The sequence below is a fragment of the Excalfactoria chinensis genome, chromosome 1 (genome assembly GCF_039878825.1).
Source record: "Excalfactoria chinensis isolate bCotChi1 chromosome 1, bCotChi1.hap2, whole genome shotgun sequence".
Classification (NCBI taxonomy): domain Eukaryota; kingdom Metazoa; phylum Chordata; class Aves; order Galliformes; family Phasianidae; genus Excalfactoria; species Excalfactoria chinensis.
The window spans coordinates 53,862,578-53,886,741 of NC_092825.1; the positions used below are offsets into that span (position 1 = coordinate 53,862,578).

Below are 24,164 nucleotides of genomic sequence, written 5' to 3' on the forward strand. Positions count from 1 at the left end.
CTCTACTTGCAGAACAAGAACCGCATCATGCTTCAAAGCAAAAGAACAACCAAAACACCTCGCTGCGATGAGCTGGACTACACCAGTCACTTGCAAGTGGACAGACCCACCTCCTCATTAAATCACTTACTCAGGTACTCCCAACTTGCCCAAAATCACACAAAGCAAGGCTTAGCAGCAGCAGCACCTAACACTGTGCCATGAACGCACCCAAACCAGAAGCAGAGCATGCTACTTCTGAGCCCTTCGGAAGGAAAACTGACCAACAAGCTTGTAAGTCCGTTACCATTCTCCATCCCAACGGGTCACATCTTTGTTACGCTTTGAACACAGCTCTTCAGTAGGAAGATAGCAACCTACCTTCACTGTGTGGAAGCCGCCTTCTATTCCACAGCCCTATTTTTTCTCTGGTTCTCACTAGCTCCATTTCACTGACATCTGCATTTCTCCCTCTGCTGCTTGCCTCTGGAAAAAGATCTGGCAATGGTTTTACACTGCTCAGCTCTTCTTTTCCCAGTCATATTCCTGAGCAAGGCCAAATACGCTTCTAGTATTTTACTTCCATCTTCATGCACTTTTGTAGAAGAATGCTTCTTTCTTGCTATACACACATGGCATTAAAGAAGCACACGGATTCCCAGAAAGCAGCCTGTAGCAATGCTTAGGCTTGCTTTCCAGACAGCATTACGACAGGAAACTTAATAGAAAGATACCGCAGTCGATTTTGTTGGGGACAAACAGAAATAGTAGCACAGCATAGAAATTATTTCTGAGGGAGCCACTTCTGCTCCCAGTACCAGCTGCAGGTGTTCCTTCAGCAGCTCAGCCATCTCAGCTGTCCGTTCAGAATGTGTTCCTTCCATCACAAAACCTTTGTTGGAAAGGTTATAATAAAGTTCAAACTTCATTTCAGCGTGACATGATTCTGCAAGGAGCCGAGCAACAACAAATGCTTTTGTACAACACAAACGCCCTCCCTCCCTCCCTCCCCCGCCCCAATAAAAAATACAGAGGCTTCAAACATAAAAGAACACACAGACCTCACTTGATTTTTTGGGGTTTTTGTTTTTTTCATTTTTTTGTATTTTTTTATTTGGGAAAAGTGCTTCTTACAAAAGGCAGCTGCAAAACATTACATTATAGACCTCGGAACAATTTCTCATTCCAATTAAAAGTGAAAGGAGAGGCAGTCTAGGGGACAAGAGCAGCAGGAAAACAGATCACGGGGCATCCACAAGTCAATAAAAAAAAACAAACAGCAATAATGTAATGCAAGGTTAAAATTCCTGTACTGGAGCTTTGGTGGCAATGTAATTTCTCAATGCAAATTACAGCCAGAAACTGCATGACCGACTTCCTAAGCAGTAACTCGCGTAAGCTGAACAGCTTGACCAGGCAACCTGCCCAACTCAGATGCTGAAAGGCACACGTACCTTGAACCAGCTGAGAGGCACAGAGATTTCCTAGCAAAGCTCGTGGCTTACGTGGTCGCACCAAGTTCTAAAACTGAAAGAGCAATACAGCTGAAGGGGCCTCTCGTGTTCCTCTGACCCCACTCGGCTAACCGGACTTCTGCTCCTGCACAACCCGAACGGAACACATGAAAGAGAGCTGGTGTATGAGGGAGTTGCACATGACAGATCGTTGCCACAGACTGAGCTGAGACCACTAAACCAGTTTCGTGTCCAAATGGAGGCTAGACTTCATGCACCAAGAGGGGGATGAAAGGTGGTCATGTTACTTAACTTACACAGAGTCTCCCCATCCTCGAGGTCCAACTCTACATTTATCTGTATATACACATAGAAAGTTCTCCTTTCACTAAGACATTATCCTTTCATGCTAGACACAGTAAAAACCCGGAACATTCACACCTGGTTCTGGTTACACAGTAGTAATAGTAATGTGCAAGTAAACAAGAGTCCAAAAATCACAAATGAAGATGTGTACATGAGGGGGCTGGAACGGAGCTGATGCCAGAAAAGGATTATTTGTATCTGGCCTGACGTCAGAAATATCGATACAGAGACAGAAAAGAGGCCATCAGCCAATGTACATCCCCACTGCATGGCCACTGCTCATTTTTGTATCTGGGCTCTTCAAAATGAGTGTGGAAGTCCTGTAAACACTTTAACCCTGGAACTGGGTGAGCTCTGTTGGGTACATAGATGAAGCAACAAATCTAAGCTAACTGTTTGACAGTTAAATTCATTTTTACAAAAACTAAGATTTTAAAGATTTCTTGTTATTTGTTTAAACAGAGGAAAAACAACACTCTTGGGGTGGGAAAGGATGGGAGGAGACAGACCCTGGGTAAAAGTTATTACAACAGCACCTGGAATTGATAGGCCTGCCTAGGAGAAACACAGGCACTGCCACAACACCACAGGTAAGTAATAGCTACTGCCTGAAGCCAAGACGACAGTCCACACTCCACTGTCAGGTGCTATAGATCCAGGTCATAATAATCTTCCAGCTCATCGTGAAACAAGTCCCACTCGTCCTCGGAATCCGTTAGCTCATCATCACCTCCTGCTGCCAACAGCATGAGCAACATCTCACCGAGCTCAAAGGTCACCACTTCGTCCTCATCGGTCTCAAATGGGTCACCATTCTCTCGCTCCTCAATGAACTCCCAGAACCGATTCCTCCGCTGGGCCTGCAAGCAGAACATGAGCGTTCACCCAGGTGATCAAGCGTGCAAGGCAAGAGCCTCCCCACAAGCTAACAAGGTTTAGCTCCCATGTACTTTCTGTGCTTCTCTTTCAGGGAGACACCGACCTCCAGTAGAACTTACCCTCACACGCTCTTATTAATGCTGCCCAATGTTTCATCTCAGTATGTCGGTATAAAAGTTCGACAAATTCACTCCTTCCATCTTTGCTCCCATCTCTCACAAAATTTAGACCACCCTCTCCTTCAAATTCACTGCTATACAGAACTGTCAGAAGTTAGAAAAAACGAAGTTCCCCTACCCTCAAGGCAGCTGATTTAAAGCACATCCCTTTCGTGCACGCTCTGTACAGAAAGGACAAAAGCTAGCACTAACCCGGTATCTACTTGCTGTACCCACTTTGGGTCTCTGTGGCTCCTCTTGGCGGCCATCAGGATAGGCATGTTTGTAAAAACAGTTCCCTCCAAACGGACAGCTCCCACGGCCTTCATCAAAATACCTGCATGGCTTGTTGCTGGAAAGGAAAACATTGCAACCCTTACTCACAGCAGACCCAACTAGACTTCGGAATTGCATTTACCTACAGTCCAAGAGAATCTCAAGTACCATTTGAAGATGAAGGCACTTTGTCAGTACAATGCCTATGCGAAGAAGTGATGCATTACACAGTGTTCATACCCAAGATGTGTGTGGGCTGATGCATGCATGGGGACACTGATGGCTTCCAGAGCACAAGTTTGTATTACATAATGACTAGGCCACCAGTGTTCAGAGTGCTAAGGGGAAGACTGAGGTCAAAGTACAAAGGAGCAGCTCAGTGACTGTGTGGTTGCATGCATCTGTGGGTGGGAAGGCAAGGATGTACATCACACATGGGACTGGAAAGGGAAAAGCTTTACACCGATACCCTTCTTCTCCAGGTGTGTGTAACTTCTCCAGCCTCACAGCTTAAGAAAAAGCTGCAGTGCTCATACCTCATTGCCTCCTTGTATTTTTGAATGAGTTTCTGCTTCTCTTCCTTCTCCTCCACCCAGTACTCACTTGGAATGACAAAATTAGATGTGATCCGACACTCTGGGCAGGACCTGGGGAATGAACAGACCTTGCTGTAAGAATCCACATTACAGGGTGCTCCCACCTATGTAACAAGTCATGGCACATATCCACCTTTAAAGACATTTTAAACCCACTTGCTATATGTGCTTTTCAGGCTATATTCTGTCTTAAACACAAAGGTAACCTAAGCTCAATGACATCAAGAACTCAATGTTAAAGGCAGCCGGTCAGTCTGTATCAAACCTTAAAAAAACACACAGACTCCTTTTTCTTTAGAATTCAATAAATTTATTTTGGTTTGATTTCTAAATATATATTTGACTGGATTCTTATTTATTTAAGAGCAGCCTTTAAATGGAGAAATGGTGTGCCAAGTGATTAATGCACTGGGGCAGCTAAGAACTAAGCAGCATACATACTGAACTGGTTAATCTGTTATCAGATTTCTGGCTGGGTGTCCAAGGCATAAACAGTAACCATCAGACAACATGCTAACTAAGTAAGTGAAAGTCGCTTCCTACTGCGAAGTGAGTTTTGCGAACTTAATCCACATTAACCAAATCAGGGTGTAAACATTATCCCTAATAATTACTTCACTTCCAAACTGAAGTTACTAAATTCTTCCACAGTAACAAAGAACAGTTAAACTGGAAAAGTGTCTCACTTTATAATCTTGCTCTCAAACTGTTTAGCACTCCTCCACTTGCGGATGCACTTGAGACAGTAAGTGTGGTTGCAGTTGGAGAGGATCCCAAAGCGGCGCTCACTAGGATTAGCTTTTTCATACACCACCTCCATGCATATCCCACACACCATGTCTTTACTACGCTGGACGGCAAATGAAAGCTCCATGTCCTTCTCATGAGCTTCAATGCAAGACTGGAAAGGAGAGAGAAAACAACTGCAGAGACAACTGGTCACCTGCTGAAATCCAAACAGGTTTTTAAGCTCGGTTTCACTTCACTGTTTTACATAAGGAATGGAAAATGATTAAGCTGCAGTCTTTATCCCCAAAGAGTGCTGCTTAGACAGTGGGAAACAATCAATTCAGAGTTCAAATTCCTTTCTTCAGACATTGCTTTAAACATCAGAAAGGCAATCTGGAAGACCATCCAGTTTTACTAGGCTAAGAACAAAGCTTTAGTATCTTCACACAGACTGCTCTCCCAGCACAGATAAGGAAGCCCAGCTGCTTTTGAATACGGCACTGACAGGAAACAGGCTGGTTTACAACAGGAATTTCATTCACTGCCCAACCCGCATGCACCTTCAAATAAAAGGGAATAAATGACAAGTGACTGCAGGGAGCTAGGAAGCAATAACTTGGAGCTATTTAACACCAGACAGCTGTCTGCTTACCTTTATGTGCTGGGATCTCTGTGCAGCATCAATTGGATGCAAGACCTGCAGTCCACACATATCACAGACATCCCCATGGATATACACGCAGTTTTCTCCATAACGACATTCTCCCACCGCAGCATAAGGGCACAGCTGCTTCTTCATTTCCACATCTGCTTCCTGCTTTTCATATTCTTCCTCAATCACCATTTCCTCCAAGGGTACTTCAGTGCAGGAAGGGGCAGCTGGGTACAAAATTAAGGATGGTAAGCAAAACATTCACATTTAGAGCAAGAAGGTAGATTTAACAAAAGAAGTTAAAAAAAAAACACAAACTCTTTGGGTGACCCTGCTCAAGCTATCCAAATGGAGTAGAAGAAAAGCAAGGCTCACTTCAGTCCAAGTTCCACATACCCTCAATCTGAACTAAGTTATTTTCTGACTCAAGAAAGCAATATCAGTTTCTAATGTAATTTGTTCATCTTTCAATTCAGACAAGACTAAAGCTATAAAGGCTTCAGTGGTCAGAGCAAAATCCATTTACAGGCTCAGCCTTCGCTAGAAAGTCTCACTAACTACATTTTTATGCTAACTATGGTTCAGCAACAATTAAGTAAGTTTAAAAATCTCTCACTGCTTTGAGAATCGGTTCTGGTCCAGCTGGAATCGATTCTCAGTTTTCCCCACTGCAATTACATCACTGAAGCTATAGTGGTGTATCCAGCATAAAGAAATGCCAGTACAGAAACACTACACCAGCAGTTTCTCAAAAGCAGGTTAATTGGTGTGTTGTTGACCACAGCTCCATGTGGCTCTCTGTCTACTCTAGATATTTGCAAATAAAGTAAATAAAACCCATCCGAAACAGATATCCAATCTGCCCTTATCAAGAGAGCAATCCTAGCGGTAAGAAAATCTGTCAGCTTTAGGGTATCCTCACTTCATTCTAGACTAGCTACCAGCTTTGCAAAAAGAAATCCCACTAAAAAAATCCCCCCGCCTAATCCTAAACTGAACTGAAATCTGTACAGCTTCTCTTTCCTACTTAGATAGGCTCTGCTTAAGACTTCTGTTTCTCCTGTAAATGCGCTCGTCTGTGCCACCACAAGCCAAACAGCCTTTTGAGGCTGTGACATCAAGCGGGGTGATCCTGTTACGAGACAAAAGCAGTCGCTGGAAGATGCACTAAATACAGGAGGATGACAAAGTAATGCTACGTCCAGAACGTGCACAAGGAAGAACAGCATTTCATTTGCATAACCAGTAGCTGATAGAGGAGTGAGAAGTCATTTGTGCCGTAAGAAAGCGGAACTTTATAAATCCTTTGAGCACTAGATTTGGAGAAGCAAGTAAATACAACTAAAAGGGTGCTTGGAACTGTAAAAGAAAAGACCTTCTCAAAAAAGAATCAGGGTCTGCACACAGTTTTTATTCCCGTGAAGCAAAGATGCACAACAATCATCTAACAGCCCAATGGCCTTTAGAGATCCAAAGAAAAAGCATGTGCTAGATGTGCTAGAAAGCTCGCAGTTTCAGGGGAGAAGGCAAATCTGAATAGTTAAAGCAGGAAAAAATGAGCACTCAAAAGTTCAAGATGCTTCCTGTTCGTTCCCACTTGTGAACAACCATCTGACTTCAGAGGTCACTCACACTGCTCTCAGATACTTTTCAGAAGTAATCGATTAAGTAACAAGTCAACAATTAACCTCCTGATTTTCAGAGGTTTCCAAACTAAAAATGAATTAAACTTCATTACCTCCTCTTCCCTATGAGTTCTCGTTGCTCTTCTTTGGTGCTAACTCGAGTACCCGTTTACTTAGACCTACTTAGTTTTCCATCCAGCTGAACATAATACGAAATTTTGTACTCCTGTGAAGTACCACGGTCTCCTCAAACAACAGCAACAACAACAAAGAAAATCACAAGTACCGGGCTGTTTCCATTCCCTCGGCTGTCATTTCTGCCAGTGCTTTTTCTTCATGCCGTTAAGACTTTTTTATTATCATTTTTAACTTTCTGAGGAGGGAGAGTTTAGTAGGTCACAGGATTCACAGATGGAAGTCTACTAACCAGAGAAATGCAGCTGAGTTTCAAAGGAACCTACTGATACGGTACCTCTTTGAAATGGGGCTGGCAAGATAATCTTTTGCTCAAGGCAATCCTATATCCCTGGAAAATGTATACTTTGAAGCAGAGGCACACTTGAAGCTTTTCTTAATGGAGAAAGTTTCCAGAATCACCTGTATTCCTCTGAAGGATGTCCTTTATAAAACCTTTCCTTGATAAAGTTTTGACAAAGAGCTTCTTAGCTGAGGTTCTTTCGAGAAGGTTCTAAAGTCTTATCCCCCAAAGACTGACTCACAATCCCATCCATTTTCTACGCTGGGCCACTAAAGGAGAGAGCAGAGCTCCAAACCTTGGCAAAAATGAATATACTGATTTATTTAAACAGCAACAGCAAAGAACACAACACCACCACTGCCACTAAAAGCAACAAGCAGAATACAGAGTGTAGCTAGTAAATTCTAGCTAAATCCACACTACTACCATCCTTGTGTCCAAAGCACAGCCAGTTCTTGTCATCTAGAGGTTGAGACAGGTGATACAGCTCCATGAATGGCAACCTTTAATAATGACTTCAGGCACTTTAACAGCATGACATTATAGGAGGGGGAAAACATGCTGAAAGTGACCTGATTTTTTAGTCTCAGTCCTCCATGCTACCCCAGCACTTCCTCTCAGCTACAGCTGTATTTCTATGAAAATGAAATCAGTTTCTTTTTCCTTACCTTTTCCACAATCTGAAGCCCTACACGTGTAACTCTTGAATGTGGATGTGTAACTCTTGAACCTACTGCACTGTTTTGCTCTATCTTTGAAAGTCGAATTAGAGAAACTTAGAAGTTACTGTCTCAGCAGTTCCACATCCAACACTCCTCAGAGAGTCATATTTATTTTCTATGATTCTGCCCACTATTTTCAGAGCCACTACTCTTCAGTAGGTTAGACCCCAAGAAAGCTATCTTCCCATTCTCCATTTTGCTTGGAAAGGACCTGCAAAATCATCTAGTTTCATTTCACAGCCAAGATGGGTGACTAAATCATTCTGGGGATTAAGTTATGACTATGGTACAAAGGAAACAAAGCATCCCATTGCCTTGCATGCAACCTACTTTCAACACTCATGCCGGTTTCAAAACTCAGAGTAATACTACATGCAAGTCCCACTTCAGTGCTTTAGCACGTAATGGAGTGCAGTTTTGAAAGCAGCCTCTCTACAAACAACTCCTACTTCTCACACTTCAGCTCTCATGATGCAACAAGCTCAATATATGAACCGGGTAAGTTTTGGACCAAACTGAACAATGCTAAGAGCACATCTGATGCTTGAGCTGCAAAGAGATCTTCAGCTCACAGAACCAGACCATAGCTATGCCAAACTGAAAACTGAGCCAAGAAACAGCTGCACTGAGAAGTGCAATGTCACTACCTCTGCCAGCAGTTCCATTCAACAGATCCTCCCGTTCATACTGAAGAGCTACACAGAAGTTGCAAGCTTGCTAAGTTTTAGAACACTCTAATCATGCCACTTTTTTAGAGCCCAAATGTATGGAAAATAATGAGGCTACTAGCTCCTACTAAAGTGGATGATCACAGAATTTCTAAGCTGAGGAATATCTCTCAAGTTCTGAAAAACTCAATTAAGGCATTAAGATATTATCTACTCTGTCAAGATGAAGCTGTGCCCATGAAGTAAGTAGCATTTGCTTTCAAGAGCTTGCACTCTCCAGCTTCAGACTACATCAGATTCTTAGTAGGATTATTCCAATTACTTTTGTTTCCCCTGATAGGGCATACAGAACAAAAGCACTCTGGTCTACTTAAATCCAACCCAAATAGTTTAACAAAGTATTTTCCACACAAAATTTTCCAGTCTTCAATTTATGTAGTAGGACAGGTATATACTTGATTAGAATATCCTACTAGGAGACACTTTCAATAAAACTATGACACTCCTTCCTGCTGGCAGGTCCATCATTTAAAAGTTTCTCTACAGTGAAAGACAGCAAGTATGTCCTCATTCTGCAGGAATTCGATACACAGAATCTGAATTGGGAAAGAATTGTTTTAAAGCATGTGTTTCTTGCCTCAGAAAATAAAGAAAACCAAGAATTCAGTCTGACTACCAGGAGCATTACACTTCAAACACCAACAAGACTTCTGAACATAAGCGCTTCCAAACAATCCTTAAACTCTGCAGTATCGTAATTTAAGAAAGTTTTTAAGCCTTAGACCAGCTACAAAGCAGAATCTAACTCTAACCTGTGGTCTTAAAGGGTAAACTCACCTCCTAATCAGCCCTTGTGGATACACCATCCCTGGAGACGTCCAAGGCCAGGCTGGACGGGGCCCTGGGCAGCCTGAGCTGCTGGGTGGTAGCCCTGCCCATGTCAGGAGGTTGGGATTGCACGAGCTTTAAGGTCCCTCCCAACCCAAACCATTCTATGATTCTCTGTAGAAATTATAAGCAGATACCTCTCAAAACACAGACATACGATAGCAATTAATGTGAAGCTGGACAAGAGTATCTACAACCCTTTTTTTGATGTTTTCAGACTAAAATCTTTACAAAAAATACCTAAGCAACATTCCTGAATATTTGAGTTCCACTTTTTTTTCCCCTTCTTTGACTCCAGCTCCACGTTCCTCCAGACCACCTTCCTGAAAATCCCAAGGAGATATACACAGGAAGATTCTCTTCTGTATATCTGAACTTGATGCAACAGACTTCAGACCTCCACAATTCTAGAGAAAAGATCTATGCCCTAATGAATCTTCAGTTAGGAAAAACCGATGCAAGACAGATGTCAGATACCTGAAGTTCTAAAGATACTGAAGGAAAGTAACCCAGTGCAGACCAGTTAATTATCTTCAATTCATACACTTACTTATGCATTGGAACAATCCTTAACAAGCACATACATCTGGTAGTCAAGAAGGCAAACTGCACTTTGGAGTGCCTTCATAACCAGCCAGTCAAAAAAAAAACAGTTTCCCAATGCATTCACTATTGGTGCAGCACCACCTCAAATACTGAGTGCAGTTTGGGGCTCCACAATATAAAAAGGATGTTAAGATACTTGAATGCATCCAGAGGAGGGCACCAAACCTAGCAAAAGGGCTGGAAGGCACATTCTGTGAAGAGAAGCTGAGCACACTCTGTCTAGCCCCGAAATGGTCAGGCAGCTGGACTAGATTCTTGTAGGTCCATCCCTGTTGAATTATTATCTTTTATTCTCATCACGGCAGGAAAGAGCAACGCAATTCAGTGTTGCTTATATCTCTGCCATTCTACTACCTCCAGTTACTCCAGAACATCTGGCAGCAGTAGCAGTGGAATAGCATGGAAATGTGGTGCATCTGTACCTAAGAATTGAGTATCTGACGAATTGTCACTATTTTGTTTGCTGAGCTCACTGTCAAGATACAACATTTAGTCCCAAATCAGAATCATTTGCACTAGCAGAATGTCCTGTCTAATAGCAAAAGACAAATACTGCTAAGTAGTATAATCTGAGAACTATGTAACAAACTTTATACTGGGCATAAAATACCAGGTTTTGATTCAATCATTATTTGATTATACATACTTAGTTTTAGAGAGCCTGATATTAGAGATTAGACTAAACACATGCACCCACTTTTTGCCTGAATTTGACATCTTTGTGAAACCTTTCTACAAGGAAAGTAAATTCTAGGTATGGCATACTTAAACTGTCTGGGCCCATACTGTGAGCTTTTGCAATCTCATTCTCCTCATGAGCCATCAAAGTACTATAAAATCCAGTCTCAGAAAAGTAACTACAATAAATGATCTTCAGTTTCTGGTCTGAATTGCTATGGGAGTCATGAAAGCAAGTACTTGGTTAGAAGTCATCTGACAGGAATCTGCACCTCCACTAGACATCTTTCACAGTACTCACAGAATTTACCTCTTTACATATACCTGGTTTTAGAACACAGATACAGCAGTAAGAACGGATTTGAAATGATCCTACTATTCATGCCAGAAAAAATCAAGTAGAACTTAACAACAGAACAGCTGAAGTGATTCATACATATGGACAGCTGTACTCAACTCAACCAGAAGCCTTAAAATAAATGCACTATACAGAAACCATTGACCCTTGAGAGAAATTTACCATTACCCCATGATCAACTTACCACGTCCACAGTATGGCTGCCCAGGAACAAACTCTACAGCATTCACCCAGTCTTCGGCACCTACTCCAGCAGCTGCCAGATCTATATTTTCATCTTCTATCTCAATAATATCTTCTTCAACAGTTTCAGGGAGTGATGCGAGGTCTGAGGATACCGAGGGATAAGGTTTTGCAGCTGGATTCACAGTAGTCTCTTCTTCTTCCTGCATCAGCGGCTTGGTGTGTTCATATCTAACAAGTTTAAAAAACATAATGTCAACTCCTCACAAGAAAACTCCCCCACAAAGCTGCCTGAAAAATTGGAAGCAAACCAATTTGGATGTTAACACACTATAGTGAAGATCTAGGAGAGGCCTGGAAGAAAATGCCAGATGACCCTTCAAGAGAATTGAGTCCACCTGTATAACATGTCAGCACTGAACTTGGACTACATCCCAAATTGCTCATTATCTACTATAGATGTGCAGTATTGCTGAATGAAGTGAGTTCATTTAGCTTCGAAGAGACTAAAGACAGATATTGCTGTCCTCAACTGTTCAATGGGAAGGCACAGAAAGAAAAGAGGGAGCCACTCTTCTCAGAGATGTAGTGATAGGTTAAAAGCTAATAAATAAGTTTAAAAGTTTAAAAATTACTGTAAGTTTACCATGAAATCAGTTAAATGCTGAAGTGGTTGCCCAGAAAAGCTACACAACCTTTGATCTTGCAGATACTCAAAACTTGAGTGGCCAGTGGCCCAGACAACGTGACCTAAACTGACCTCCATGAGGCGCTTTGCCTCAATCAGATGTTATGTTGGCTTCAGTAATTATTTCTAACACCTTCTTCAATTTTCTGTGGAAAATGATGCTCAGAACACTTTGATCTCTACCACCCACAAACAACAGATAAGTGCCATTTCTCTCAAAAATCTGCCTTCCAGCAGCCAGTACACAAAGAGACATAATCCATTTTCCCCCACAAAGTCTTAGATATCTGCTGACTAATTTCAAGGATGAAAAGAAGGAATTCTTGGAGATTATATAAAACCTTTAAGCAACTGTGATTCACTTGCCTTGTGTCAGGTTGAAAACAATTAAGCATTGCAGCTCTTGAATATTGAAGAAATACACCCAACCAAATGTCAGCTCTAAAATCTCAGTGAAGCTATGAAGCACAAATTAAAAGGCAAGCCTCCAGTCCTCTTTGTGAGTGGTTTCCAAAGCAAAGCACGTCCACCCCAGGCATTACACAAGACAATCCACCAGAACTCAGGAAGAAAATGCTAGGAATTCTTTAAATCTAAAATTATAATAAAGAACTCAAGCTTTTGATGTAAAATGTATGAACCAAGGTTGGTGCTCTTACTCAGTTTGTATGTCAAAGGATACCCTGTTACACACAGTACATAAGGTGTCCTGAAGGAAGAGCAGGTGTGCCACAATGTGGAGGGACTAACAGCAGTGCCCTTGCTTGTTCACTTTTAGTGCATTGATATTGCAGCTCACATTTGCCTTACTAGACAAGAGTCCCAGATTACATTATCCAGTTTTAAGTTAAACTTTCACAAAACAAACAAGAGATTAAAAAAGATTTCTGCAAAGTAATTGTGGGTTTAAGAGAATCCCAATTATGTGAACACAAAACAACGATACGACACCAGATCTGATTAGGTTGTAGTTGTTTTTACCTTTGTCATGTGGTTGAGGAAGAGTTCAGACTAGAAGAATCGGCTCTAACAAGAATTTCTGGGGGTGGGTGCAGGGTTAGGGAAAGGGATGCAATCAAAATTACTGAGAGGAGGATTTGAAATAGATTCACTATTGTTAATGATTCTTGCCCTAAGCGTACACTGTGTCTTGAGATATTTGACAGTGACAGTATGAAACCATCGCAGTGACAGGACTCGATCTAAGCATCCTGAACATGAAGACAAACTTCTGTAGTTGTTTTTTCTTTGACAAAAAGCTACACACAAATCAGAATACTCGTTTTTCCTGATGGCAGGACAAACAAAAGTACTTCTCTTGGTCAGCGAATACTGCTGGGAGACAGAGAACTCTGCTGAAGATTCAAAGAATCAAGTACTAGAACAAACTATACAATGTTCAAGGTTCACAATAGAGGTGACTGAAAATATGTTACTAATAATGCTTCAGCTTATGGCATTCCAAGATTATGTTGCAACAATGAAATACATGAACTGCATTTCTGTGAGCCACTAAGGAAACACACTAGAGAAGATGTATGCTCAACAGTAAGTGACTACTCTATTAAAAATGATGTTTTACAGGAAAAGCTAGGTGAGTTTAACCACTGAAGGTAGAGCTGCATTAACTGTAACAAAGCAATCCCAGGTAAGACTGCAGGGATAGCACAAGTGAAATTCATTCACTGCACATCGTTCATAGGAAAGATAAAGCTGGAACAAAACGCTACCATGCCATGAGTACTGTTAACTCTACAAAACTAATACATTCCAATAGTGAAATTTTCCAGTATTTTGCAATGAGAAGAACGGTGAGGAAAACCTTTTGTACCACACGCTGGTTTGCTGGTTATTTCATGCTAAGTCACTTAACATTTCTAACGATGAGTTGCACGTTTTTCTTTCACAATACAAGTGCTGCAAATCTGTTGACCTACTCTGTGATGAGAGGTAGCTGTGACCAGTATGCTACCCAGTAAACATTTTCAACAAATAAGCACAATTAGTCCCTTTGGGGTAGAAAGGACGCTTTTGGAGTACAATTAATTGCTTGTGCTGTGGAGATCACAGTTTGTAAATGGCTGTTGGGAAACACTACCACGGTGAGACCATTTTATTGTCAAAGACAAGGCAGGTGTGTTACCTGTAAATATTCTTGCATCTGTATGTTGGAAAAAAAACAACTTGGAAACAGTTTTGTAGCACATTTAAGAATCTTCAAACAGAAGAGCTTCAGTAGGCCTTAGATTCATTAAAAACTTTGTAACAACCATTAAGTCCAAGTATCCACAGAGGGAACTTGGAACCTGACCTTCCAATTGCTGTATCAAAGTGCTAAACTGATCATTTCCAAAGATAATGAGGTATATGGAACTACGGCACTCTCCATAAAATTATATTTTTAGTGAGAGTAAAACATTTTCTGTACAGTTCATAAATGTTTTAAAAATATTTTAATCTTTATCTTAACCTAATGTTATGTTGCCCTTGTGGCCAAGAAGGCCTATGGTATTCTGATTACATTGAAAACAGTGTGGCCAGCCAGTCAAGGGTGAAGATCCTTCCCCTCTACTCTTCCCTGCTGAAGCCACATCTGGAGAGCGGTGTCCAGTTCTGAGCTCCACCATGCTAAAAAGACAGAGATCTCCTAGAAGGATTCCAGTGCGGGGCCACAGAGATGATAAAGGGCCTGAAGCACCTCCCATATGAGGACAGGCTGATTAACCTGGGTCTGTTCAGCCTGGGAAAAAGAAGACTCAGAGGGGGATCTGATTAATGTTTATTAATATCTAAAGGGAGGTGGAAGGGAAATGAATGAGGCCAGGCTCCTCTCAGTGGTGGTTAGCAACAGGACAAGCAACGATGACCTAAAACTTGAAGTTCTGTTCTAACATGCAGAAGAAATTCTTCTCTGCCAGGGGAACAGTGCACTCAGGTTGCAGTCATATTGCAGAGATATTCAAGACAATCTGGACGCTCATCTGTGCAACCTATTGTAGGGTACATACCATGGCAGGGCAGTGGACTCAGTGATCTCTTGAGGCCCCTTCCAACCCCTGCAATTGTTCATTTATTTTATCCATGTTTTATGATGTAATGTAATAGTAATGTAGATTAGTAATGAATAGAAATAAATGTATAATTTATCAGCAAATAAACATCCATTAGGGGCACATACTAGAAAGATTCACTTTCTTTATTCTATATACAAGTAACAAAAAGTTTGGAGACCACTGATGTACATGACCATGAAAGTAGCACTTGCAGACATACAGAAGGCTAGAGGTTTATCTTCCATTATCTTTCTTATACATTATTACTATATACTAAACATGCAAGAAAAGCAAACTACAGCTACCACGTGAGGTCATGATGCAAATACAGTCTTAAAACTCTTGGTAAGTTGTAATACAGAGAACTTCATTGACAAAAAAAGAACCCTAAGCCTTTATAAAGCTTTGCTATGCTAGGAAAGCATTACTTTCCTTTATTCATTCCTTCATTTTGTTCTTCTCTTTTTCAACAGTATAGGTTAATTTATGCCCTCTCAATACAGGGCTGATTTGGACAGGCATTTTAAAAACCTACATGACAACAGCCTAGTTACTGCTTCAAAAGTGACAGTTTGTCAGAACAGCAATTTCTGAAGAGAGATGCAATACAAAAATCATACTTGTTTTAATGTAATTGACCAAATGTTAGTCATCAGTTCAGCTAGTCTGAACGTAGGCCCAGATTTCCTTTCATCTACTCATACCATTAACAAAACAAACCACAAACAAAAACACACCTTGACAACCACTGTTTTTCTGAAGGCTGGTTCTCTCTTTACATCACCTCTTCTTGTTGGTTCTCAAAACAAAGTAAACACTATCATTCTTTAGTAAGAGAAAGCCATTGGTGAAATGCACTAATTTTTGTAGAATTATGAAGTTTCAATGCAAGAAGGATTTTTTCTTTTGCCCTTCTCTGAGCTCTCTACCCAGGAACTCCAAGTGAAGTTACTCCTACAGCACAGAGAGTAGCATCTCTTTACCTGCAGTGATCTCCGTAAGCACAGCATCCACGCTGATAATACCTGCACACCATGGCAGACTGACCAGTGGACAGGTCATGAGAGTAGCGACAGTTGTCTCCTTCCTTGCAGACTCCATGCATGAAATACCTGTAATATAGACGATTACTGTGAATTAAGAAGTACTGAAGCTGTAAACAGTTCTTGGAAGATAAGTTGTTTTGTAAATCAAGGTATGCTGAATTCACATGAGAGCCGTAACTGAACATATTAAAGAACTCTTAACCAGCGCAGAAGTATTAACCAACTTATCTCCCTTAAGGACTACTTATCAACAATTCAGCTTACAGAAAGAAGCACTGGCCCTCAGATAGGAAATAAGTTACAAACTCTGAATTAATTATCAGCATCTACCACACAAGAAAAATTGTTAGGGCTCAGGTTACACTCAAACCCTTAGCCTGCCTATAAAATACAGCTTGAGCAAAGATTCAGAAACCCATTATACCCTTTTAAGCTCATCCTGCTGCTGAAAGGAGTAGGTCTGTCCCCCTGCTCCACACTGCTTTGCATGGGCACTGCTACCCACACAGCCAGCAGAACCAGGTCCTCCAAGGAGGTGACTGTACAGCCACCTTGCAGGTCAGCCAGCAGGAAGGACAGCTGGATCACCTTCTGCAGCACCAACTAAGAGGAGAATGGCTCTTCACAGAGCAGCATTTGAAGTCAATATTCCTAAACAAACGGTCTCAAAATCTTTGAACCGCACCAGCTTCTGGACAAGTAGTTAAGAAGTCATAAATCAGAGCAAACGCTTCACCAAATTACAAAAGCAAAGCTACATTTGTAGTGCAACACCAAGGAAGAGCTGTAACTTGAAGCAAGTCTGAAGAAGACTGACAGAGGATGTGCAAAGCCAGCGGTGCACTCAAGATACTTAGTAAGAGCAGGAGAGCTGAAGTGGTTTTATAAGCCACCAGCTGACACTAACCGTCAGGGTGCAATTCACGCTTTCAAGGTACCACCTGTCTGCACACTGCAGCTACACAGCAAACCTGATAAGAAACGTGATCCTCCACAGAAATAAATAATAAAAAGACCAGATGACACTCTGCAGGCTATTCTCCCCAGGGACACAAGCACTCTAGTCAGGTTTGCCAGGCGGCTGCACCAACCGCCATGCCAGCACACACCCTGGGAACTGGGTACTATACCAGAACTCTCCACAGCCAGCATTCCTCACTGCAAAGAGCAATTCATTTCATCCTGCTCTCCTCCACAAGCACACAAACAGCACCACAACACACTCGTCCATTCACAAACACACCTCAAAGCCAAAAACTAGCAACACACAGACCCATGAAACCAGAACCTAACCGGAACTTCTGGATTCCTTTAAGGAATGAGATTTACACCAACAGGTCAAAATTAATTCAGGCTGTTAAGTTACCGAAGAACGAGCTAGGAACATTTATCTCCACCCTTTGCTTGTTTCAGCACAGTGCTGCTTCCCCCATGTGTCAGGGCACGCAGATTCACAGCCACCTGCTGACTCAGATCAAGGAGCTGCTCAGATGTAATCTGACATTCCTCCTGCTGCCCCTGCGGTTATTTTTAATGCAACTCAGATCACAGCTCAGACCCGTGTACAGCCACCCTGCTACTCCAGCCACTGGGCTGAAATAAGTAACTAAAGGAAAGGCAACAGCTACAGTGAGCACTTTGGATGAGAAGCACTTTGTCAGCGTAGCTTACTCTAAATAGTGAAGCCTTGGAATGAGGCTTTCCCACTGTTGGTTACTTACGGGAAATGGAGGTCCGAGGCCCTTTCCCACCCTACATCAAGAGGCTACTTTGTAAACACAGATCCTCTAGAATTCTGAAACTAGACACAGTGCGTCGCATCAAGACAGTATGTTGTAAAGGGGAAGAAAAAAAAACCTGAAGCACTTACGAGCTTAATTTAATTTCCATCACTTTTGCACTGCATGCCCATGCAGCAAGCTCAGCTCCATTCAATGAGATCACTCAAGTGAGGGGAGGGAAAAATCTCTAAGGATTGCACCAAGTCCACCTCTTGCCCAAAGAAGGGAAGTTTTTACTCTAACACCACAAAAAAAATAACATTTTACACATGAAATTGCTACATTGGGCTAAAACGTGCTTTGGTCACACTTGAAAACCAGATGTGTTAAAGCACAGAATGCATTATTTTTGGCTTGACACATTAAAATGTGAAAGAACATCTTCACAGACACGTTTAATTGTGATGTTACATCCTAGCAATACCAGCCTCTTGTTTATAATAAAGGTGTGCCTCCGGTGGCGCAGCGGTAGAATTCCCGTTTGCAACACCAGGGGGCCTGGGTTCGAATCCCCCGCTGTGGAGCAGGGGGTAGAAGTGCCGCTCTGCTACACAGAGGGCTCGAATCCCAGGAGTTGGACTCGATGATCTCTAAGGTCCCTTCCAACTCGCACAATACTATGATACTATGATATGATATGAAAAAGGATTCTAAAAACTGAAAGCTGAACAGGCTACCTGCCTCACTCAGTGATATGCAGGACATCCAAACTTTGCTTTCTGTCAAACACCCAGGGAACAAGCATCACCTGATCTGAAAAAAGATAAACTGGAGCAGGATAAGCATATAATTGCATTCTCTCTGGGCATCTTCACACAGCAATGCTCTGGCTTTCCTATTCAGATATAGGAATACAAAGCGAGGCTGCACAGGTTGAGATCATAGCATGTCCCTCCATTCAGTTCACTGCAAGACTGTACAAGGTTATGTGGTACCAACACATGGAACAACCCATCCAGGAGGTACTAACTGTAGGCAGTGACAATTTAGTATTGAAAAACATAGCAACTAATACCTAATACGCATCCTTTAACCAAAACAGCAAATCCTGGCTTTCATGAGGTACTTAGAAAAGCCACAGGAATCAGGCTTTGTACATCCAAAAAGCATCTATCATGTAACCAAAACCTGGTGGGCATTTTTTTTGGAAATGCATGGAGAAAGCATTCAGCTGGGGCCATAGAGTTTAATGCCTTCAAATGTTACATTTTAAAGATTTTATTGTCCACTGTCAGAAGGTTATTACTCCTACTACCTGCCATAAGCTAGAGCAAAAACATGTATTATGACTTCATTAAAAAGACAATAAGAGTTGAAAACACAGACTGCTGCGTTCCAGAACCTTAGCATGTACTAGCTGCTTTCAGATCATTTCCTTCATATGAGTCCTCACATGTGTAATCCTATTAGTGAAATCGCTATGCAAGATCTCTTCCCCACAGCTCTGGAAGGTTGCAATGAGTTTGCTTTTTCAGGTGTGGCTTGTCCTTTCCTTCAGATCCACTTCACTCTGCTATCAGTCAACCGCATATGTTTATTAAACCACTGGTTTCATTGAGAACGTTACACCCAGCAACAGAGCTGAGTCTCCTACAAGAACAGCAGCTCTGCCATTGCTGACAGATGGGAACCTCGAAGGAACAGCCAGCTGCACCCGCTGGCTGCTTCAGGAGTGATAGAGGCAGAGAGCTCCTGGCAAGGGAGGCAGTTGAGCAAAGGCCAGGCATGCTGCTCTAGCACAACACGTGGATATTCAGCCACGAGCAGCTGGCAAAATTCTACAGGAGTCAGCAACCTTATAAAAATGGAGAAAAGACAAAAGCGATCTTAATAGCATTTACCTGCTTGTCCTTCCCTTTCCATAACCTTCTTCAGCAAGAAGATAGTGGGAGGTGTCTAGAAGAGAGCTGCTAAAAAGTGGTAACGTGTGCAGGTTTTTAAGAGGCTTGTCCAACACACCTTATCGCCGTTGTTACACCAAATTAAGGAGGCCAACCCACGTGCTTCAGATTCTCTTTAATATAAAAACAACACAATACCTGATCTAGATTCTCAGAAAGAACACTAAAGTTACGCACAGCAGAAAACTCTCAAACCATACCACGTAGCTGCTAAAGGGTTTTGTTTCTGTTCAGTTACTGAATGCAATCTGTTTAATCAACTTGATGAGCTGAAGTACCGCTACATGAGATCTGGAAAACTCAATCATCTGGAGCTAGCAGCATTATCTTTGGTTTGAGCATCAGCTACACCACCGCTCAGTGAAGCAGTATGTCTGCCTAAAACAGTCAGGACAGAGACACTTGATAAGGACTACTGGTCTATTTCTTATTTTAGATGTATCAGTAATGAAAAGATTATGTGAATATGAAGTAAGTTCTCGTAACCTACTGAGGAACAAGATGAATTTGTTTTCCACTTTGAGCGCTAAACTGGACCGGCAGAAAAAGCAGAAGGGCAGCAATTGCAAAACAACGAGTCTTGGAGAAATCAAAGCCCTTCCCTCTCAGTCTCTGCATCTCTTGCTCCAAGACACCAATCACCCAATCAAGGGCATCACCCTGACAAAACAAGCAGCAAGAACACCCTCTAATTCTACAACTTCCCCACTTCAGTAATACAGCTGTATTCCTTCACCAACCTGAAACGCCAAGTATCCATATTGAAGATACTCCTGTTTGTCTGAAGTTTTCCAGGCAGTGTTTGCTGCTACCCATACATGATTCAGATAAAGTTACAGATGAAAGGAACTCTGCAGTATTACTCAGAACAGAAGCCATTCTAGACACTGCAGTGAGAAAAACCTCGATTCTGAAATGCTTTTAACCCTTTCATCTCAGTTAAATCCTCCAGCTCACTGACAAAGGTAAAACAAAACTTATTCTATAAGTGCATTCTCTTCACAAGCGAACAGGAACTCCACCCCACTGCAACTTCACTTAGAAAAAACGAATTCTTATTACACAGTCCCAGAAGATTAGGTTGAATCATTAATTTCACTTCAAAGCCTGAGGAAAGCTCTGCTGTCTGCAACTGGAAGGGGCCGCTGAAAACAAACAAACAAAGGAACAAACAAGCACCGGGGTAGCTAAGAGGATTAGTCAAAAAGAACAATGGAGAGACTCATTAGGTCGAAAGCCGAGATCTTATTTTTGTTTAAGCTCACATTACAGCATAGGAATGTGCTCTTTTGCGATGATTAAGCTTTCCTGAGCGTTCTGAAATAAATATATTTGTCTGACAAGCTCACTGCCCTGTACAGGCACAGATCAGCTCCACTACTCTGCAGTCACCATCTGCAATCAAGCGATTCACTGTGCCTGAGCAAATACATACAGCTCATCAACGTACTTCCTCTAATTAGGCTTTTCGGTCTTCAGAAACATAAAGCAAACTCAAGCAGAGGGAGCACTGACCTCTGCCCTCGCAGCGGACTGGAGAGCTGAGCTAAGCACCATTCCCAGCCATTTCCTAATCTCCGCCCTGTGCTTAACGGCCTCGAAGCAAACATTAACCTGGCTATTCGTGACCAAAGCTCTTTGCACGCAGAGTACTTAGAATCGAGAAACGTTGTTTCCCAGATGAGCATGTAAACCGTGCATGAGGCAATGCAAACAGAACTCAAGAGTTAGCAGGGATGCCTCAGACACCGCAGGGCCCCCGCAGCAGCACAAAGGGATGCAGTCAGCAGGCTGCTGAGAGCCAAGCACCGGCTCTCTGGGCCGCTCTTGGCACTAAGGGGAAACGGTGCACAAAAGATCTCACGTTAGAATCTAGAGCCTCCTCCCCTCTCCAAAAGGAAAAGGAATACCTTGTAAGTGATTTGGAAAGCATTCGATGGGGAACATGCTATGTTAAATGGAATGTAAAATAAATAAGTAAATAAATAGAAAAAAGAGATGCTTCTTGAACGCAGGCTTTGATCATCCATTTGTGCCACGGGAACTCCTCTACTTCTATCTTTGCAAGAACTGCTTTTTTGCTCCTTTAAGCCTGCAGTCCCGGTTTAAAAATAGCCCCCCTGGCAGCGCTGCGACATGCGGCAAGATCTGCACGCTCGTCTCCAGGAGCTTTATCGGAAATGCAGACGCCAAATGACGCAGCGCTGCAACCCGTGCTGGAAGGTGGGCAGCGGCGCCCCTCGCGCTGTGGAAACAGGTCACGGCGGGCCGCGTCCTGAGAAAGGCCTCAGTAACATCCGTGCTATTAAGACACCGAGAGCCCGATTCGAACTCGATGGCTGCCCGCCGCCCAGCACCCTACAGCCTCTTTCACAGCGATCGCCGTGACTCCGGAGCCCGGCAGGCCCCGAGTGCAGCGCGGCCCGGTCCCCAAGGGCGAGGCGGGCGCGGGCCGCAGCGCAGGGCCGGCTCCAGAGGGCGGCGCAAGGCCGCGCCGGAAGTACGGGCCCCGGCGGCGACCTCGCTGCCCGCGGGCCCGGCCCGGCCCCGCAGCGCGGGCTGCCCCAGGCCGCCCTCGGCCCCCGTCCGTCTTCAGAGGCTTATGAGGAACGCGTGGGGCGGGGGGCGCTGCGGTGCCTACGTGAGACAGAGCAGGGAGGGGCGCGGCGCCCCGAGGAACGGCCGCGTGGGATGCGGGGCGGGGAGCGGGGGAACGCGGCGAGATGGGGCCGAAGGACGGCCGCCCCCGCCCTCACCGCGGGCAGCGCGTACCTGCAAGTGACCTGCTTGGTCCAGCCGCCGCCCGGCCCCAGCGCGAGGGGCGGCACGGCCGCGGGCCCGAAGATGGTGCCCGTCGCTCCCGCGGCGGCGCTCGGCCCCAGGACCGCCCCCGCCGCGGCGTCCGCCGTTGTTCCCAGAGCCACCGCCTCAGCCATTACTGTTTATCCCACACACGGCGACGGCGCCGGAACTTCCGGGAGCACATCCTTCCGGCCGGGCGGTGGCGGGGCGGGGCGAAGGGAAGGACCGCCCCCTCTGCCCGGAGGAGGCTCCGATTGGCGGAGCGGGCCGGGGAACGCCCGCTCGCTCCAGAACGTTCCCGCCGTGCGGCGCGGCCCTCAGCCGGCCGCCGGGGGGAGGGGCGGCACGGAGGCGGGTCGAGCCGGTTCCCTATCGCGATGAATGCTTCTCTTAGCAGCCTTCTCACCTCCTAACGGCTGGGACATTCCTGGTTCGGGTTTCCCATCCTCCATTACGTGTCCCTTTTTACACAAGACAAGGCTGAAGAGCTTTGAGAGGAGGCGGTCCGTGTCCTTGGTGGGACAGGAAGGAAACTGTTGCAAAAGAAAAGCGTAGCTTTGCTTTAAGTGACATTCAACTTCAATTCAGGCACATATGAGAGTGGCCTGGGAGTGGCTGGGGCCTGAGGGTGCAGTTCCCGGCAGGCAGCAGGAACGTGCCATGGCGATCTGTATCCCTGGCCTCTCCCATGTCACCCAGCAACCAGTTTAATATTAACTCCTGCTCCCAAAGCCAGCAGGAGGAAGTACTAGCAGGGAGCTTTGGGTTGCTGCAGGCAGTCAGCAACACATGGCAAACAGAGGAGCACGTCATGCACGGCCCTATGGTTTCTTGCAAAAGCTGTCCCCAGCGGTTCTCTGGGGCTTTCTCCTCCCCATCATCTGCTCACCATGGTCCTGACTGCTGCCCTGGAGTGCCATCAAAGAACGGCTTGAGCGGCCCTATTTGATCTCTGAAACCTGCAGGTTCTAAGTGGAAAGCTGAGCCAGACAACCAGCAAGCCGAGGGGCTGGTTTTCCACTTGGTTTGAAGAGGAAAATGGTAAATAAAGAAACACGCTGTTACCATGACTTACTGATACCACAGACTGAACTGGGTATCCATGGCTTAAGATCATATTGATTTGAAGAGAAAGATGAAGACTCAGAGATCAGCCTGATTACCGGATCACCTCATCTGATAAAAGCTAATAGCCCAGATAAGTCCCTATGGTACTGCAGTGTTTCTAAATCCACCTCATTGAGATCAAAATGAGAATTGGTATGTATTCTTCCTAAATGTAATTTCACCTCCACGTTTGGTTTTCAGTACCTCTGGCCACCCATCCTCACAAGAAGACAACACACAAAATGCTCAGCATCCATTTGTTGTATCTGAGGATGCCACATAGCAGCCCTTCAGTTAAATTCCCTGCAGACCACGTAGCAGGAGTCAGGGGTGGATTTTCTTTGTAACTTAGCAAAACTCAAAATATCACGGCTTTTTATGATGCAACAGAGGTTTTCTAGATTCAAAGTTCTTGTTTGAAACCAACCTACACCTGTTAGAACACGATGTCCTCGTAGTAGGAGACTGTACTGTGCTCAGTATTTCTCTGC

General features: G+C 43.8%; 1 protein-coding gene across 2 annotated transcripts; it reads right to left on the minus strand.

The window, feature by feature from the left end:
- Positions 1-1,095: 1,095 nt before the first annotated feature.
- Positions 1,096-22,751, minus strand: MKRN1 (makorin ring finger protein 1). 2 transcript variants are annotated; one of them, XM_072326513.1, is made up of 8 exons: positions 22,537-22,751; positions 16,020-16,148; positions 11,297-11,526; positions 5,090-5,316; positions 4,395-4,609; positions 3,649-3,759; positions 3,074-3,188; positions 1,096-2,659 (listed from the first exon to the last, which is right to left on the minus strand). In XM_072326513.1, the coding sequence occupies exons 1-8, from the start codon at positions 22,698-22,700 to the stop codon at positions 2,447-2,449; spliced, it is 1,404 nt and encodes a 467-aa protein (XP_072182614.1). In that variant the 5' UTR covers positions 22,701-22,751; the 3' UTR covers positions 1,096-2,446. The 2 variants fall into 2 exon arrangements, with proteins under 2 accessions (XP_072182614.1, XP_072182613.1); XM_072326512.1 differs by having other exon boundaries at positions 3,050-3,188.
- Between the last annotated feature and the right edge of the window lie 1,413 nt (positions 22,752-24,164).